At 32.3% G+C, this 20,046-nt stretch overlaps 3 protein-coding genes across 4 annotated transcripts; 2 read left to right on the top strand and 1 right to left on the bottom strand.

Moving 5' to 3' along the window:
* Positions 1-2,014: 2,014 nt before the first annotated feature.
* Positions 2,015-8,116, top strand: LOC114413656 (AMSH-like ubiquitin thioesterase 1). 2 transcript variants are annotated; one of them, XM_028378157.1, is made up of 14 exons: positions 2,017-2,335; positions 2,773-2,837; positions 2,988-3,063; positions 3,143-3,322; positions 3,490-3,584; positions 3,780-3,885; positions 3,955-4,001; positions 4,338-4,668; positions 5,154-5,243; positions 5,641-5,703; positions 5,794-5,868; positions 6,292-6,354; positions 6,690-6,742; positions 7,658-8,116. In XM_028378157.1, the coding sequence occupies exons 1-14, from the start codon at positions 2,225-2,227 to the stop codon at positions 7,830-7,832; spliced, it is 1,530 nt and encodes a 509-aa protein (XP_028233958.1). In that variant the 5' UTR covers positions 2,017-2,224; the 3' UTR covers positions 7,833-8,116. The 2 variants fall into 2 exon arrangements, with proteins under 2 accessions (XP_028233959.1, XP_028233958.1); XM_028378158.1 differs by lacking the exon at positions 6,292-6,354 and having other exon boundaries at positions 2,015-2,335.
* Positions 8,117-12,187: 4,071 nt separating this feature from the next.
* Positions 12,188-14,058, top strand: LOC114413655. The gene has a single exon (XM_028378155.1). The coding sequence runs from the start codon at positions 12,574-12,576 to the stop codon at positions 13,291-13,293; it is 720 nt and encodes a 239-aa protein (XP_028233956.1). The 5' UTR covers positions 12,188-12,573; the 3' UTR covers positions 13,294-14,058.
* Positions 14,059-17,814: 3,756 nt separating this feature from the next.
* On the bottom strand, positions 17,815-19,110 carry LOC114413654. The gene is made up of 2 exons (XM_028378154.1): positions 18,259-19,110; positions 17,815-18,184 (listed from the first exon to the last, which is right to left on the bottom strand). The coding sequence occupies exons 1-2, from the start codon at positions 18,583-18,585 to the stop codon at positions 18,122-18,124; spliced, it is 390 nt and encodes a 129-aa protein (XP_028233955.1). The 5' UTR covers positions 18,586-19,110; the 3' UTR covers positions 17,815-18,121.
* Positions 19,111-20,046: the final 936 nt, after the last annotated feature.

Genomic DNA, 20,046 nt, shown 5'->3' with positions numbered 1-20,046 from the left:
CAGGAATAAAATTTTATATTCATCATTGTCTCCTTTTGGGATTCCCATTCATGTTTGTTGACTACTTTAAAACAATATATTTTGTAAACTTTTTTATTATCTAATTTTAAATTTAAAACTAATTTTAGATGTCATTAAATTAAATAAGCCATAAAATACAATGATCCGCAACATTAAACCTCAACCCATTACAACAAAAAAATGTGAAGTCTCAGAAAAAGAATTGTATTTTAAGAAAACATAATTAACTTTTAAAATTTTCAAAAATGCAGAAAAAATAGGAGTATTTAAATAGAGAAAATATATTATATTATAGTCACACAATTATTTCTTATTATATTTTTAAAACATAGAAAATTGTTTAAAAAATTGATGCTTAAATTTTTTTTAATAGATTTAAGTTATGTTAAATTTTAAATATTTTTTGTAATTTTATTTAAAAATGTTGAATATATAGTTATGTTAAATATTCATATAAAGAATTTTATGGCATAATTCTAGCTAAATTAACAAGCACAAGTTCACTAGAGATTCACTGTAAACTGTCAAAAAATATGGTAATATCTGGCAAAGAAAAATAAAAATATGAAAAACACACGAGAGATATTTGTGACAGATTGATCAAAATATATAATCATAATCTGGTAAATCAATTAAAAACTAAAACAGAAGTTACATATGTTTTCTTCCAAAACTTTATCAGCATCCGCAAATATTAATAGAATAAACAAAAGCACAAATGTTAAGCTCCTTACATGACCGCAAGTAAGTTCACAAGCAATTGCATGGCTTGCCTCTTGAAGAAATACGGTAACAAGCTTAAGTGTGTGTTTGGGAATCAATTAGAAATCCCGTTTCACACTTTCCAAAGCAATTTCCCACTTTCCTAGGCTGCAAACGTGACTGAAGCAAATTCAAGATTTTATGTTCAACGTAAATGTAACGTAAATACAAACATATCCTAAAGGGTCTGAGTAACACTGTTCTCCATAGCTGCAAGGAATGCAGGAATTACAAAACAAAAAGATTTACAAGGAAATCATAGATATCAGGAATTACAAAACAAAAAGAAGTAACCCATTGAATTGATTGAAATGATAAAAGATGATGAATGATTACAGCATACTCTTGTTTATATTAGTGTTATGTGCCTAACTAACTAAGTAAAATCTCAGTAATTGATTACTTCCTAATCAATATACACAGATGAAAAAGTAATGCTTAACAGTAGATACTAGATAGCATAGTCCACATTTGTAAGAACAGTAACACATCGAGAGTTTTGATACGATAACAAAATCCATCCTATAGATGAATGAAATTCAAGCGAACTTCAAATAAATAAATGCACAAAATCAACCGTTCAGATTCAGGCATTGCAACAGCAATGAATCTGCAGAATAGGAGACTATGTTCACATATAAATAACCCATCTTATGCTTAGCTGAAGTTTTTTCTAATTTTTTTTTAAAATTAACCATTCCTAATTTAACTACAATCAATTATAATCATATTTAATTTTGTCTGTTTAATTTTTTTCCACTAAAATCAATCATGCCTAATTTTTTTCTGTCAAAAACGATCATTTCTAATTTAACTACAATAAATTACAATCAATTTTAATTTTTTCCATCTATTTTTTTTCATTAAAATCAATCATCTATAATTTAACTACATAAATTATACTCGTATTTAATTTTTTTTAGTTAAAACTAATCATCCCTAATTTAACTATAATCAATTACAAATGTCCAAACCCCTATTTCACATGTTTTTTCACTGTCAATGACAAAACATGTTCCACGTCACCTGTGTTGCCAACATACATGGCGAAACATGTTTAAAAAGAGATCTTCTCCGATAATTATTTCAAAACAAATCCATTTTAAGAAATTATTTATAAAAAAAACCACATTAGGTCAATTAGCCCTCCACTTAATGACTTAATGCAGTACACGACATGATACATTAGAAGTGAAAAAGCATCCCGTACCTCGCATTAAAAACATGGGTGATGTAATAACAACCTTGTCTAACAAAACTGACGAAAAAAGACAACCATGAATTACCAATTTTACCCTTGGGAGAAACCAAAATGACATGATCTGATCTGTGCCTAAGTCGCCATTAACGACGACTCGGCTAAGCTGAACTGCGAGAGGAGCTGCGTCCACAGGGAAACGCATAGCATATTCGTATTCCGGGGAAGAAAGAAAGAAACATCATGTGTTCTTCGGAGACGATCAACATCGCTGCGAGTACACAGAAACTTGATGTTGATAATCGAATTGCTCTTCGCTTCTACTACAGAATTGCCGATAATATCCTCAAACAGGTCTTTCTCCTTTGCACCAACCAGTTTTTAGATTTTGTAACATTTCATTTGCTTTTTGTAAGCATATATAGGAAGAGGATGGGGGCAAACATAGATAGGGTTCGCTGCGATATTACAATTTTCACCGGTTAAATAGTAGTATTTGTGACTAGTATGAAATTATTGCATGCATGGATTTCACTATCCAACTTTCATGCTATTCTTATGTTTGGTTTTTCCTTACAGTCATGTCATGTTATGTTTTGCAGCATTGTGTAAGTAATACTTCAGTACTGCTAATTGCTTGTACTGGCATTTCATATTTTATTCTCTGCTCCTGAATTTATTATCCAGCTTTAATATCTTTTTAATGGGGTAATGTTTTCTTTTCAAGATAAATTTTTCAATGTTTGCTTTGCGTGACCTTTCAGCCCCAAATATTGGTTTTGGTATTGCAGGCTGATATCTTTCGTGCAGAGACAAATATAGTTGATCTGTATATCATGCTCCTAAGATTTTCCAGGTAATACTAGATGGTCCTTGGATTTTTTTCTCATAAATGGTGTGTACTGTCTTCAGCTGAATGGTTTAAAATACGTGGTCAATATTATATTCTATTTCTTATTTTTGCCATCAAACTGAATTGAGGGTCTTTCCCCTTCGTTGATGTTAGTTTGGTCTCTGAGACAATACCTCGTCACCGAGATTATAGATCATCTCCTCAAGGCAAGAAAGAAGCTTTGAGAAAGGTTAGTTTTCATCTCTTCTTTGGATGATAACTTGTTGCACATTCTTAAATGTAAACTGATTTTAAGGTTCTTGCTACAGAAATTGTTACATTCTATGAATGAGCTAGAGAAATTGAAACCGAAAGTGCAACAGAAGATCAATGAGTTTAACAGCAGGCGAGCATATCAACCCAATGGGTGGGAGAAATGTCATTCAAATAATTTTATGGATTTTTCTCCAGCAAAAAAGCAAACTTTGACTAGTTATAATAAAAAAAAGGTAAAAATTGCCTGAGAATTTGCATTGAAGGTTGTAGCTCATCAATAATAATCATTCCTTATAATTATATATGTACTTTTGGTTGAAAGCTTTTTGGCTATTTCTATGCTCCCTAACTCCCCTTTCAAAGAAGTTTTGTATCAATATGCTATTATATATGTGACCAGGCAGTCATACCAACCACTGGAGAGTTTGTTTACCAAGGATCAAGGGGCCAACAGTTTTCTAGTGTAAGGCCTGTGGAAGAGAATATGAGGAGACTGTAAGTATTTTACATATGGACTTTTCCTTCATGTATTATTGTACTTGCTTTCTCTGCAGGATTAAGTTATGCGAAGGTTTTCTTATTCTGTTTGGTTACTTTGATTGTCATACTAGAATTCTGCATATGAAAGTTGATAGTGTTAGATGGACTTTTTTGTTTGATAATTCTTAAAATTATGCTTGCTTTCTGTAGATCTCTAAGTCTCCTACGCCCAAAGGAGGAAACTCTCTCCAGACATTCAATTCTAGGTCCCAATGGGCTGAAAGGGCAGTGGCGACCACCTGCAAGTGATAAAGGGGTATGCTTGGTATTTTGCTGTCTTTTAATTCTGTTCAAAAACCATCTTGAACGTTCTATCTGGATGTAGGTCAGGTATCCAACCATCATAGATCTGTCTCCAGTTGAAATTCCAAGGTTATGGCCTATTATAAGTTTCTGTTGTTTCTTTTTTATGTTTTTTGTTGCCTTTTCTAAATAATGGTACTTTATTTAAATAATTTATTTAAAAAAGGGGTTTCATTTGATGTATATCTGAGGCTTGTCAAGGTATCACCCTTTATGGCCCTCAAGTTAGTTAAGTTGGTTAAGCTATTTGACATCCACCCTTTTCTTATTCCCTTATCCCCTTCCCCTCCCTTCTTGGATCAAAAAAGAAATGTTATTTTCCTTGATGCACCTTGAGCTGGTTTATCTATTTACTTTTTATATTAACTAAATCTATTCTGTTGGATTCCCTGTCTGAACAAACAGCCTTCAACAACCCTTGGTAGATGGATCTCTGACTAAAAAAGATAATAGCATTTCAGAACAACATAAATCAGATTTAGAATCAATTCTTACCCAGAGTGATGACTGCAAGGCAAAGCATGCTGATGAAGCTCCTTCGCTTATCTCTTTTGAAGCAACAGAAATTCCTGCTCAAATAGAAGTTACCAGACAGCCTTCTCCTCCACCTGTACTTGCTGAAGTACAAGATTTGGTTCCTGCAATGTTACCTCATGTTATTGAGGAAGGATGTAAGACAGAGATTCCAATGTCGGATAGTATTGTTCGTGCTGAGTCTCCGCTGCAACTACACATAGTAAGAGCTAATAACCTCACTAATTGGATATTGTCCTCTATTCTTGACAACAAAATACCTAACTATGTAATATTACTTCATAAGAGATGTCATTTTATTAAAGAGAAAATTTTGTTGGGTGAATCACCACTAGCTTTGACAATTCAAATGATCATCTGGTGAATGTTTTCACCAAATCATTGAGAGGTACTCAAGTCAGTTATATATGTAGCAAGCTTGGTGCGTATGATTATATGCTTCAGCTTAAGGTGGAGTATTAGAAATAATGTAATTATAATAACAATGTAAATAGGACAGATTATTTGTTATGCAATAATGTTAAGGGAAACTACATATTCTTGTATTTATGGCCCTTAATATAAATATATGCTCTGGGGTGTAATTTTACACAGAATTCATCACTTGCCATTTTCTCTCGTTCTCAACACTCATTTTTAGGTTCATTTCAGTATTCCCTATTTTCCTGATAATTGTTTAATGTGCAGTCAACTTCTATGATGGAGAGTTTTATGAAGCTTGCCAAGTCAAACACTGACAAAAATTTAGAGACTTGTGGAATCCTTGCTGGTTTGCTTGTAAGTGATTTTCACATTTTATTTTTGGTCTTGAAGCAACGAGCAAGGTAGATCCTAGATGAGCTTGGGACCCCAAGATATATATGCATTAGCCTCATGTTTTTTTCCTCTTGTATTAAAGGTTGTGCATTTACTATCTTAGAAACAAAGTTAACCTATTGCTGGATTCCCAGCAGCTAAAAAGAAATTTAAACTTGCGTTATAATTTCATGTTATGTCCATAGCAATAATTTGTGGACTGTCTTTTAGTCGTGTGTTTGGGCATGCTTGCTATGCACAACATTTTTATACATTGGGTTCTAAATTTTTCACTGTGGTTGGTTTTAAATTTAGATGTATCTGTTAGCTTAAACCATGAGATATTGATTGCTATTTTGTTAATGCAACTGATATGCAGAAAAACAGAAAATTTTATATTACCACTCTAATAATCCCAAAGCAGGAGGCAACATCCAGTTCTGTAAGAAATAATTCATCGTAATCCTTTTGAGTAATATATTTTACAATTATTTATTCTAAATTTGTTACATTTATTGTACTTCTTGAGCAGTGTCAAGCTACAAATGAAGAGGAGATATTTGAAGTACAGGATAAGCAGTCTCTTTTCCCCCTTGGGTGGATCCACGTGAGTTCAGTTTTCTGCATGTGGACACTGGTTATAAATTGCTCTTGAACTTATTGAGCCTTTATCACTTTTTGTGCCACATTTGTAATTGGAGTTAACAGATTGGTGTTTTGATTTTTTTCCCTTTATATTTCCTAACTTCCAAAGAAATATATAATTTAATGCAGAATGAAATTTTTTTCTTCTGTTACTTATAGTCTATAGTCTCATTGAAAAATGTTTGGACACTCTTAATGCTCTATTCTTTATTGGGTGAAATTCCATGTGAACTCTACTGTTATAATGTGCGCCCCATAAAGTTTGTTGAAACGAGAATGTTGTTAATATTCCTCAGTTTCATTTGTATTATATCCAAATTTCTTATTCTTAATTTGCTAGTCTTCCCATGTTGCAACACTGATATATATAGTTCTGCATTGCCAGACACATCCTACACAATCTTGTTTCATGTCATCAATTGATGTACACACCCATTACTCTTATCAGGTAAGTTCAAGAGAGGTTTCTTAAATTTTAGTTGAGATTGTTATTTTGTTTGCCATAGTCTTTGAGATATATTTTTGCTATTTGTGATGAGGAAATGGTAGGAAAAGAGAGAAGATCTTCTCATGGAAATGTTTTATATGTTAGTGATTTTGCTAAAATTTATTCTTCTATCTTTTTTGTTAAAGATGGGAATTATTTGTAGTACCCTAGAGGCCTGTCTCTCTCTCTCATACATTTGTTATGCTTTCAATTACTAATCAAGCTAAGTACATTTTATTGTTCTGGTATTTTCTTTATATTTTTTTTTGTATCTTACACAAATCTTGTCTCCATAGATTATGCTGCCAGAAGCTGTTGCAATAGTTATGGCACCAACCGACAGTTCAAGGTAACATCGTGTCTCAAGCAAGATGTGTCTGTCTTGATGTGGGATAATGGCAAAGAAAGCATATCCATAAAAAATTAAGTTTTTGGTGAGACTAAATTTGATATAATTATCAACCATTTGACTGCCTTAGACAGTTAGAGTAAAGGCTATTTGTACTAGAACGTTATTTTATTCACTAGAACTGCATGACTTGGCTTGAAATCCTAGGATCCCTCATTGGTAAGTGATCAGTAATCTCATATAGGAATATTTGTAGAACTATAATTCTATGATAATTCTAAATTTTTTCAATAGGTTAAACTAATCACTTGCCCCTATAGGTGTCACTCATTTGCGAAGTCTTATTTAACTAGATAAGGTCGATTACATAGATCATACAATGTCATTCAGCCTAGTTAATGATCAAAGTTTCAAGATGTTATTTAGCATGAGATTCCTTTTGACAGCTTCCTCCAATTTCTTTTTTTGGTCTCCTTCTCTTCATAGGACTAAAAACCATGCAGTTTACTCTTTTCACTGGTGCTTCCTGGGACTTCCTTTGAACATGTCTAAACTACCTTAACCCATTTTTTTTACCACACATCTATTTTAGCATTTTCATTTCTACCGCTCTCACATTTTTAATGCCCAACATCTAGTATTATAGAGTACAGGCAGATATGATGTAACAGTAAAATAAAATTTGCCTGAGCTTGGTAGGTAATAATAGGTATTTTGTGATCATAAATCCTTTCTTCATTTTAGCTGCTAAGAAAAATATATAAAAAGATAAAAATAAAACATTAATATAATGGCTTCACTCTTGGTTGTGCTTCTCCTACGTCAGCTTGTTTACTATTCTTGCCCCACTAACACTAAGGAAAATAGCTGGAATCTTTTGAGATTTGCGTACTGAATTTCGGTTACATGTAACAGAAACCATGGCATTTTTCGGTTGACAACCCCTGGTGGAATGTCGGTCATTAGACAATGCCAGCAGCGTGGCTTTCATCCACATAATCAACCTCCAGATGGCGGTCCCATTTACGATACATGTACAGATGTTTACATGAACCCAGATTTAAAATTTGATGTCATTGATCTTCGATGAGAAGGAGAAGGAGTTTGTTGTTTCTTGATCTAGCCATATATAATTGTTCATATTACCATTGAAGCAACCGTGGACATCATAATGCATGTCTTGTCTGGCTGTGTTTGTAAAAAGATCGGAACTATTCACCCACGCATGGTCATTCACCAGGTTTGGTCCAATCCTGTGCAGATATCTATGATTGTTTCTTTTCATTCTGTATTATATTGCCATCAATTCAAAGTACCTAGTAGCTCCAATCTATGGGGTGAATCAAATATAGAGCTTCAGCTTTTGGACTGCTATTTTTTATTCACAAAAAGTCAAATACTATTCATTTAAAATAAATTAAAAAAGACTAAATAAAATAACCATCCTGGTATTATGTTCAGACTAATTCTATGGATAAAAAAACTTCGTATCCCATCGTCCAGAGGCTCTTCGCTATGCGAAGGTATGGGGGAGGGATATTGTAAACAGCCTTACCCTTGCATATGCAAAGAGGCTGTTTCCGGATTCGAACCCATGACCAACAAGTCACCAAGGCACAACTTTACCGCTCCACCAGGGCTCCTGAAATTTCAAGAGCTATGTATTCAGACAAGCGAAATTTCAAGTTTTAGAGATGTGATAAATCTAAAAACAACTACAGATTTGTTGATCTTTTGAGAGAGGATACTTTTGACATTATAGAGTTTTAGAAGCTTCATGCTGCTGTTTGAATAACATAAATTGAATGCGAACTCAATAGCGAAGAGGAAAGATATTTGCGCCTTTTTGTGTTGAATTGGGGGTAGCACCCGCAAAGAAATTTTTTAATTTATAACTGATCCGATTGTTCTTGATTAGTTTAAATGATATTAATTTGATTGTAATTTATTCTGTTTTTACTTAATGCGATCATACATTTACTGGGAGATTCTATCACTAACAATTGATAACAAGTAAATATTTTCTTTGTTGGTAGCAAATCATAATCAGTTGACAATGTTTAATATGCTGCTCTTTCATGATCTCCCGAGAAATGCTGAGGCTTCATAATAGAAGTTTACAAATGAGCATTTAAGCATTTTCTCAATTTTTTTAAGTGACATTAAGTTAATTCTTAATAATTAGAATTTTTAAAAATAAAATAAAAATCAATACGTGATGTTGGACTGTTTGCCAATCCTTGGTTCATTTTTGAAAAAGTCATTCTCTTAAAATGAATGAATACAATAATAAAACATGGATAAAGATGTTTGATAATAATTACTAATGGAAGCGACAAAATCGGTCACTTCCATGGAAGTAGGTGAAGCTACTTTCAAATTAAGAACTAGCGTGAGATTTGTCAACTAGATTAACCTGAAAAGACTAGTCTGTACTAATGTTTAAAATTGTCTAGAAATTTGAATGAAATGTATTTATTATTATGAAGATCTTAAAAATTGCTTATTTAGGTGTGCTTCTACTGTTTCGCTTGTGATGGAGAAATTTTATTTTGTTTTTGAAAATTTCATAGGAGGGAATGGTGTTTCAATCTAAAACAGAAAAAAGTCTCTTAACTTGAAACATATTTATCGAAGACTCTCATTTAAAAAAATAAAGAAAATAAGGTTAGATGAAGTAACGTGAATACGTGATGACTTGAAGAAGAGAAAAAAAATCTAAATCTCATTGTCACAGATTTTCTTTCATTTTTGAATGAACTATGCATAAAAGAATCACAGTTGTATTCAATTTCATATGCAAGAACTAGAGTTTAAAGAATTTCAAACTTTCGGTCTATAGCTAAATTCTTTATTTTAATTTTGATATTATAAAAGTCTATTACTTTAAATTTTATATTACAAAAATTTTGTCTTAATTTTGTAAAAGTAATTTATTTAGATAATTTATTTATTTCTTTTTTACTATGTTGCATGAAAGAAAACCGATTAAAATAAATGACTTTACAAATAAGTTGTTGATCTGAATGGACTTAATTCTTTAAATAAGATTTTTAATTTAAATTTTATGGATGAAAAAATAATTAAAAGATGAGTCAATTTTTTTTAATAAAGATTGATTATTAATAAAATTAATAAATACTTCACATTAATAATGATAAAAAAACTGACTTCCTGATAACTCACTTACAAATTCAAGCACCAGAACATGAGTTTTTTTTTTTCCATTTCTTCACACATGAACGAGGGAATTATACGGGCACCATCACCACCTTTATAATTGGATGACTCTATGCGAGTGATATATTTGCTAGAGTGATGACATTTTACTTTCTCTTTGGATCCACTAAAGCAATCACGTCCAAGTCTCTACATCATTTATTAATAAAATGAAGATTGGTCACACTCAACGAAGTGTACAACATTTCTCGAACAGATTATGATTTTGGTTACATCTTTTCTTGCCCCAAATAATGGTTCCTGTTAAGGACAATATTTTTGGTTGATGGATGCTTTGTGGGGTCCTTCAAACAGTTGGTGAGTGGGTTCCCATGCTGTGGGCATCGGAAATAAGGACTATTTTGTCATCATCATCAAGCCTCTGGGTTTTACTCATCGAGAGATTGCTCACATGGCAGCTTGTCAAAAAGGGGTTTTCTGTCTTGGTGAAAAAAACCAATATTAGTTATCTGTCATGCAAGAATTTGCTCATCAAGGTACCAATCCTATACTTTGAACTTTGATCTCTTCTTCCCAACCTAATGCTTGCAAGACAAGATTTAGATGTAGTGATTTTTTGTATTATTCTCTGACTAGAAGGGAAGTTTCCTCTTATTAATATTGACATTTAATGTAAATTTTTATTATGTAGATTATTGAAGCAAAACTTCAATTCTAATTAGATAAGAAAATACAACTAATACGTTAACCTCAATTCACCCTTACATTAGAATGAAGGTTTCAATATTTCCAACTTTGACAATTCATAATAGACTTGTGTCATATAATACTAGCAATGTTCACGGTAAAGAATTATTAAGTCAGTATCATCCATTAATTTGACCAAGTTATAGCATATGTTTGGATAATGCCGTTTTCGCGTCAAATTATAATACGTGACGACTTCTTTAGAATATAGGAAGGGCATGATAATTTTGGAAGGTTTTTATCATTGGAAAATACGCTGTAATTATTAGAGAAATATAAATAACTCTTGCGGTTGCAAGTTTTATTAGATTAACACGATGTTTTTTTACGGTCTTAACACGATGTTGCATAAGCATCTAACAGCTTTGGTTTAAAGGAGTTGGTCCTTTCTAACTTAATCAAGTTGTTGAACTTTTATAAACAGAATTTATAAAAATTAATGAAGGCAGAGTGGTGGTTGAACTTTTGTAAACAGAAACTAAAAAATTAATGAAGGCAGAGTAGTGGTTTAATTGTAAAAAATTTGCACCCTAATCCTCGAGTCCTTCAATAAATTTAGTTAGCCGGTAGAACGTTCTTTCATTTCATCAGCTCCATTTTTTAATAACGCAATTATAGAAAGATTTAACTATCATATTTCAAAGATATTGAAGTAGCGAAACTTCTTTTTCCCTTTTTAAAATTTCCATGTCTATAGAAACTCTCTAATTTGACTATGCTTCAATAAATAGTGATCACAACCAGGATTTTGTTAATCGGTGAAGATTCTTTTTTATTTTTTAGGAAAAAAATTAAGAAAACGTATTTAGTATAATTCTAATCATGGGGGTGATTAACCCAGAAAGATTGCAGTTTGGTCCATCCCACGTGTTATATGATTATTCAAACTAGTATTAAATATGTTATAAGAAATCATCCTCAAATACAAGGAACAAGAGATAATTGCACACACCTAGAGCTAACCTAATTTATAAATATTTATTTGACAGTGCTTCACCATCTAAATGATTTTTTTAATTGTATAATAAAATATGATTGTTTACGCTTTATGTTAGAAAAGAGACTATTAATATTCCTCCACCTTAAAATTATATAAATGAATGTGCAAAAGAATATATTATTTCATCGATCATTAAGATGAAAACATTTAAACTCTACACATTTTAACTAGTTTCGAGTTTAAGTTTTATAGATAAAAAAATATAATTAGAAGAAAAGAATTTTATTAAAGACAATCAACTAGATTTTTCAACGAAAATTATTAATGAAATCAATAAATACTTGGTACCAATAATATATTAAAAAAAATTTACACATCTTATGGAACAAGTTTTGTTGGGTGGCTATTTTACAGACCAAGACTCCAAACATTATTCCTTCAATTCAGCAGAATTAGATCGTGATTTCAGTCACATACCTTTAACCTTCACTGACTTTGCAGTTCACATCCTTTTTTTACAATTTCCAAATTGTCACACATTACATTTTCTCTTTTTTTAAGTCATATTCTCTGTCTTCCTCTTTTGTTTCTATTATCCAACAATAATAGACAAAATATCCCTTGTGCCTCCTATTCAGAGAAGAACATTGAATCTCCTTTGATCTTCCAATTTTCACAGAATATCTCTATCCTTTGAAAATAAAATGGTTACACACGCTCTTCCTTTTGTACACTGTATCTGGATGTCTTTTGTTTCCGTGTATTTCTGACTTGTAAATCAAAAGCAACCCCATATTTTGATTATTTTCAACCCATAAATCTCTCTTCCCTTGTTTTGATTTTCTCGTTTGAATTCTCTTCCTTGCTTTTTTTCTCCTTTCTCACATCATCATACCTTGAAGTCCACCTTGGTTTTTGCTTCCCTCTTCAATTTTCCTAACTGGTGGGAACTGTGTAGTTATCTATGTGTTCTAAAATAGTTCCCCCTCGTTTCTCTTTTTCCCATGATGTCCCTGAGCTACAAAAGCAGCAAGATGTTCCACGCAAAGACACAATGCTTCTTGAGTCGAATCATGACTTTGAGTTCAGCACTATCAGAAGAAGCCTTGAGTTTGAATCATCTTCTGCAGATGAACTTTTCTCTAATGGGGTAATCCTTCCCATTCAGATGCAGAAAAAGCGAAACACTACTAGGAAACACACCCTTTGTGGAGAAGCTCCATATATGAGACTTCCTCCTCTTCCATGTACCCCGTCTAGCGTTGACAAAATAAAGAAAGAGAGCACTAGAGAAGTTCTAGATAAGAAAGCTCACTCCACCTCTTTCTGGGGTTTCAGTAGAAGCAAAAGTCTCAGTTGTGATACAAAGAAAAGTTTGATGTGTTATTCACCTCCTTTGTCAAGGAGCAACTCAACTGGTTCGGTGCCACAGCCAAAGAGAGTGAGTTCAACCAGGCAGCATTCAGCAGCTAAGCCACTATCATCTTCAAGCTCTTCTACCTTAAATTTGTATCCTATACAAAGGTCTCGTTCAGGTAAGAGTTATGGAGGATCTTATGCCAATGGTCTTTGGATTAGTCCTGTTTTGAACCTACCAACTCCCTGCATTTCTAAAGGAAGTGGTAGTCTCTTCGGGTTGGGTTCTTTTTTACGTGTTGGGAAGGCCAAGAAAAGCAAGAAGTGATTTGTTCATGTTAGTTCGTGGTTAATCTTGCTAGTTGGCTTATCAAATTCATCATTGTTTATTCTGATCAGCGATCATGCTAGAAAGAAACAAGTAATTAGCATGGTACTAAATGAAGTTGATTATGTTTATGCCAAGCTAATGATTTGGAGGGATAAAAAAATCTCTGATGGTCATTCAGTTAATAAGGTACAAGCTTGGGGGCCAGAACAATGGGAATCTGTCCATTTTTAATGCTTTGTCCCATCTTGTTTTCTGTGATGAATCCTCCAATGAATGGAAGCTTTTGTGGCTAGTGCTTGTTCAGATTAGCACTTGTTTATTTATGAGAAATGCTCTTTTGTTCAACAACTAACATTTTGTCTTTAATTGTAAAACATATGACAACTAGAACTAGTGGTGGCAGTTTCATGGACAAACAAATTCTTGATGAAACTTTAACTTTTGGAAAGTTAGTTTGTCTGAGCCTTTGTTAGCTACTAACTCAGCTAATCATGGGCCATCCTTTGATTTATCTAGTGGCATGCATCGGCTTAGACTATGCATTTAATCTGGAAATATACTGAATCCTCCAAATTAGTATGTGTTATTTATTGGACAACCAGCATTCGTGTCATAAATGGTGAAATTCCAATTAGACATGCTTGGCAATATGGTTAATCATATGCTGCCAAACAGCTAACACATTAGAATTGGATTCCTATCACTACCAGTCCATTGTTTCTAGTAGTTTTAACTTTGAATTAGTAATATTGTTTTACATCAGCGGTCCTGAGTAAATTAAGTAATTAATGCGTGAGTTATCCTGGGAGTAAATTTAGTTCAGTTGCAATGTTGATAAGATAATGGCATCCCAAATGGTCCTAAAATTCACTACACAAGACCAAAAATCTTGAATCAATAAACTCGTGATTAGCTTTTTGGGGTTATAAATTATAACCATGATGGACTTCAATGGAAATTACTAGTCTTCTGATCACAAATTTATGTGTTTAATTTTTATCAGAATTAAGTGCGCCTTGTGTGTGTTTTTCTTTGGGACCATAGAATGCTTTGTACTAGTATTATGCATGTAGGGCATGTGCTATGCAGCGGGCTTCTCCATCCTTCCTCGATTTTGTGGTGGATATACTATCTTTGTTCATTTTTAACTGTGATTTTAATAAAATAAATGTGAAATTTTTTATTTTATCTCTTTTTCTTCTTACTTCACAATAAATACATGTTAAATTAATTAAATATTAAGAGTAAAATAAAAGTATAATTAATAAATGAATAATTAATGTCATCTTGAATTTTATAAATAACAGATAAATAAATAAAAACTTTTTAAAAGTCTGGCAATTAAAAAGAAAGAAATCATTTATGCCTATTTAGGATTTTATGGCATCTTATCCAAGAAATGGACTCGTTGGACAAAAAAGAAAAAAGAAAAATCCAGCAAATAGACTGACGACATCGAAAGGACATAACTACAATTAATTGGATGGTACTGTCTATTTTATTTTCGCATGCATTAATGCCCGTGATTGTGACCTATACTATGCTTTGTCCTTGTAGATTAAATTTCTCCACCAATTATAATCCTAAAACCTTGACATCAATATATTGCACAATCCCCTTCCTAAATTCTTGTTAATATTTTTAAACACTTTTCGTTCAGGGATAAATCAAATCGTTCAACGTATATCTAAGGGAAGATAATTCTTTTTTAACTTTAGGAGACTTTTACTATTCTAAGAATTCTTTGTTTACTATACTAAAAGAACAATATCTTTATTTTCTCATCATTATATCAGCGAAGGGTGATTATAATTTACTACAAAACCAAAAGGAAAAACAAACAGTTAAACATCATTCCTATTCATCTATTTTCCTTCAATTTACATATTATTTCTTAATCTAAGAGTATTTATAGTTAAAATCAACTTGTGATTCAACTCAACTTAATTATATAAATTGAACTTCTAAAGTATTTGAGTTGAATTCAATCCAACTTGATCAAGATCTAATCAAAAATAAGTTTTATTTTTTTAACCTGACACAATTCATACCATATAATTTAATTTATTATATATAAATTAATTATTAAATATAAAACACATTAATAACTTTTAGCTCATATAGTTTATTAAATTATTAAAATAAACCTGCTATAACTTTTTCATCTTTTTTAATTTGCTTTTATGTTTTTCTTAATTTTATTTATATTTTCACATACTAGTATCATACTTTATTTCTATCCAAAAAAATTATATTAGTATTAAAATCATTAATTCTATTATTAAAACATTTCCATAATTTGGTTTCTTTTGAATGCATTTAATTATTATATACTTAAAAAATTTAGGCAAAGATACATGTTCTAAATTTTTTTAATTTTTTTTAAATATTAAGACCCAATTAATTCCAACTCGTTTATGATTAGATTGGATTTGATTGTGTTTGCAAAAAAAAAAAAATTACACAAATCCAACCCATAAAATTTTAATATGGTTAGATAACAGATTTAGTCAAATCTGACCTGTGAACACTCCTAACATAATCCATATTTTATTCATCTACATGTTCTAATAATAAATTTTGTGTTTGTATAATTGTGTATTTTTTTATTAGAATCGCATTAGAACATGTCAATGAATGAATAAAATAATATGTAATTTCAATTCTATTCAAAGTATTAGAACTGTATCTCAAGCATATCGATGATTAAAATCTTGAATTTTTTTTTAAAAGATGCTTCTTAAATACATATCTAAGAATAAGGAGCATCTATATTAGTATAGGATAAGTGTACTATACCAATACTTTATATTTTTTGTTTTTGGACTTCATAGCTTATAGCCAAACAATAATAAAAACTACACAGGCTTTGTTCAATTCCTGCACATAAAACCGTTCCTGTTGCTGTAAAAGTGCAAACTCAAAATGATGTTAAAAGAATTATGTCAAGTGGTAATGCCATGCAGCTGTGCAGATGATACCTTATAGGGCAGAAGAGTTACGTGAGACATATAGCTAATTACTAGCCAGTACTTGAACCAACAAATAAAAGTGAAAACAGTAGTGAGACATATCGATGTATCTAGGCCATTGCATTGTCATTTTTCACTTACTCCAAATTACTCTTTACATTTTCATTACTAAGAAGCACACCTTAAGTCAGCAATTGGTTCTGTATTTGCTACTTCCATATTTTACCCTCAATGTCCAAGCCTCTCTATACTTGCTAATCACAGTAACTATCTACGTATGTGTTCCCCATGCGAATGACAGCAGAATTCCAAAAATCATCACATGCCTAATATACATGCAACATTGCAACTGCAATTTGTATAATTGCTTCACCTGTGCTGACATGAACCAGAGGAATTCTAGCAGAGTTGATGAGGGTCAGAGAACTGAACATGTTTATGGTGAGAGAATCCTTAACTTTTGCTACTATTCATCAGAGTCATACAATGTAACTTATGAAAACTTTTGCTTCACATATTTGTTGAGTTGTTCTCCAGTAACAGATGTAATCAACATTTAGAAATGTCCAGAGCCAAGAATAGAAGAAAAGTAAAATATGCTTTCTTACTTTTCTTTCTCCACTAACAGAAGCTTTCTATAGCAATTTTTTCTGATTTACATCAGTGCGGGAAGTTCTTGAATGGAAACACAATTATAGCATGTACATTCTGAATGAACTCAAATGGAGCTAAACAGCGTCTGCAAATTTTACCTGTTCCTTTTTAGGGAAGTTGGTCTTGCCCAATGGAAAAGACTCCCTTAATTCACCTCAACAATGGCTCAGACTACGGACCTGTTTGGGTAAGTTTCTCTAAAAGCACTTCTAGGATAAAGAAATAAAAAAAAAAAAAAATTAGTTTCTCCATAAACTAAAATAGCCATTCATTAGCTAATTTGTAGATGTCCTCTCATCTTTTAGAGAAGCTATATGAGAGAGTTTCTACAAATTAGCTAATGAAGAACTCATTTTAGTTTATGAAGAAGTCCGTCTTATTTTTCTTCTTATTTATTTATCTTAAAAGTGCTTCTAAAGAGGGTTACCCAAATAGGCCCTAGCTTTCCTAATTGGAAAAGCCAAGCAATGAACAATTTTATTTTCTTTTTAGTATTTATTTTATTTTTTCTGAAGATGCATTTGGCTTTAATATAGTCTAAAACTAGTATTTCTGACTAAACCATTTGGGTAGGATAGGATGTTAGCAGCAAAATGGAGAATTTCATGCATTCATTATTTATCTATCACTTGGCATTTATTGCAAGTCAACCAAACAAACCATATATTTCTACTCTTATTTTTCACAAAATAGATGAAAATGACCATTTTTCACCATAAAATCCAATATCTGTTAACAGAAATGTAGAAGATTTCATTAGTGGTCACATATTTGTAAACATTAAAGTCACTGGTACAAGCTGTGCAAATTTAAATATGCCGATTTTACTCTTCTTCATGTCATAATACCATATTAACAAGGGACAAGATTACGTTCTTTCTTGGATTGAAGGTAAAAAAAATAAAATAAAATGAGCAATTAAAACTGCAGCATCCAGTACATTAGAACTCTAGCAAATTGATAAAAGTGAAACAAAGATCTTTCACAGAAGCGAAAAGGAAGCAGCAGTAAAAATATTGTTAACGTATAGAATGTACAAGCTACTATATTTTCAGATAACCAGCGGCAGAATTCAACAAAAGAATCAAGTTTTGGATTTATTTAGATGGTTGATTTGATTTGGCAATTACCATTATTTATTTATATGACACGGTGGTGAAAGTAAGAAGAGTCAGCAAGCATCGGCAATTGGCCCCGCCTCATTCAGGGACTTTGTAAGATTCTGCAGTAACATCGGTGAGCCACAAACCAGGAAAAAGTGTCTGCAAAAAATGAAATGAAATGAATTAAGAGAAAGAAAGCATGAATTGAATTGATGGTGTGACTATTTACATACATCCAAATTCTTCTGGACAATTCTGGGCCTCTTCTTGGGCCTCCTGGGAGGTCTGGTTCCGAGAAAGGCCCAGAAATCCTGTTCCACCTGCTCCTTCGAGAGTGAAACCGAAAACTTGGCTCTCTCTTCCATCTTCTTCTGGAGTTGGTTGGTGTGATGTGGATGTGGTGCTTTGGTCCTCAAAGTCCAGGGTTTGAGATCGATCATGGTGGAGTCTTTGACGCACCTCAGGAATCTCTGGTTGCCCCATTTGAGGCAGGGCATGGAGAAATTGTGGAGAGGCTTCGATCTTTCTCTTTCTGCCACCATAGCCGTAGCCATAGCCATGCTCTTACTCCGCAAATTGCAGCCAAGTCTAAGTTTATAAATGCAATATGCTGAGTGGTAAAATTAGTTATTATATGAGGCAGAAGAGTCAATCTGATGTCTAGTTCAGCAATAACAAAAATTACTAGAAAAAAAAAAAGGAGATTTGGATGGTGACCTAAATGTTGAAAACTAAGTTTTACATACAACCCAGATACATATCAAATGTAAATGCTTCTACTTTAAGCCGCATTTATTTGGGACTTGTTGAAAATGATGTGTTATGGATCATTACTCTACAAGACGGGGCAGTTTTGTTGAGGCTTCGTGGTGATGGATCACCTCTTATAACACCAACAAATTTAAATTGGACGGATTAATGTGAAAAGTTATTTGGAGTTACATCTGCATAAAAGGAGATAGACGAAAGTTTTGTTAGAATAAGTTGGTTAGCAAAATCATTTTGGTGACATTGCTTAGTTGGAAGGCAATGACGAGGAGGTATACTCGAGCATGGATTTTAAGATTTATAGGTGATTTCCTATTTGTTGACAAGTCAAGTAGAAAAGTCTTGTTGAGATATATCTAGTTTTTACGAGACTTTGCCGATTGTAGCACCTATGCATGCGGTGCTGTTGTACTTGATTTTTTATATAAGTTGTGTTGCAACAGATTACAAAAGTATATAGTTGGGGTATTACAAAATGTATGTGTACAAAATGTTGTGGCTAACTATCTGACCCATTCAATAAATAATAAAATCTTATCTATTGCAAATGTGGGAGCAAATGAAATCCAAGAGGTGTCACCCCACTGTTGTTTCTTACACGGCTTATATCAAGTTTCTGTTTGATAATCAAAGAGTGAAGGAGGCCAGTCCTTGCTCCTCATTGCCAGACTTGGCCTCCATCATCTCCTCTCATTTTTATTTCATCCCAAGCTCAAAGAACACCTCTTCTAACCTCGCTCACCTTTTTACTCTTACGATAAAAATACTTAAACTTAATTATTCTTCCTTGTGGGACTCTATTTCATTGCCCTAAAGATGAAGAAAAGGTGGGCAGTGTTTTTATTCTTAGGTATAAGAATATAAATTTTACTGATAAACCGACTTCGGAGAGAGATTATATAAGAACCTTGCACAGAGAAATGCTCTAGCTCAGCTGTTAGACTTCGGAGACAGATTGTACAAGAACCTTGCACAAAATGCATAGATCACCGTGCTGTTGTTTTCTTGTTGATTGAGCACCAAAAAATGCATTAATTATTTTTCACATGACCCATTAAATTAAGCATGACATTGAGGTTCGTTATTGAAATTCAATTATGATGTTTAGAAGTTTGTTTAAAATTGGAATAACATTTTTAGAGTGCGTTTTGTAGGAAAGAAAGAAAAAATAAATAAAAAATAGAGTGAATGTAAATATGGAAGTAGAAAGGAAAGAAATAAATAAAAAAAATAGAGTGAAAGGAAATAGAAAA

This window comes from Glycine soja, chromosome 5 (genome assembly GCF_004193775.1).
Source record: "Glycine soja cultivar W05 chromosome 5, ASM419377v2, whole genome shotgun sequence".
Taxonomy (NCBI): Eukaryota; Viridiplantae; Streptophyta; class Magnoliopsida; order Fabales; family Fabaceae; genus Glycine; species Glycine soja.
This window is presented reverse-complemented; position numbering and strand designations above follow the sequence as displayed.

Bases quoted from the DNA above. Each gene is read 5' to 3' on its own strand.
- LOC114413656 (XM_028378157.1), top strand. From the start codon at position 2,225: ATGTGTTCTTCGGAGACGATCAACATCGCTGCGAGTACACAGAAACTT. The intron at 3,064-3,142 runs GTTAGTTTTCAT...TTCTTGCTACAG, and splicing joins AGAAAGAAGCTTTGAGAAAG to AAATTGTTACATTCTATGAA. The intron at 6,355-6,689 runs GTAAGTTCAAGA...TTGTCTCCATAG, and splicing joins ACACCCATTACTCTTATCAG to ATTATGCTGCCAGAAGCTGT.
- LOC114413655 (XM_028378155.1), top strand. From the start codon at position 12,574: ATGTGTTCTAAAATAGTTCCCCCTCGTTTCTCTTTTTCCCATGATGTC.
- LOC114413654 (XM_028378154.1), bottom strand. From the start codon at position 18,585: ATGGCTATGGCTACGGCTATGGTGGCAGAAAGAGAAAGATCGAAGCCT. The intron at 18,185-18,258 runs GTATGTAAATAG...CATTTTTTGCAG, and splicing joins TTGTCCAGAAGAATTTGGAT to ACACTTTTTCCTGGTTTGTG.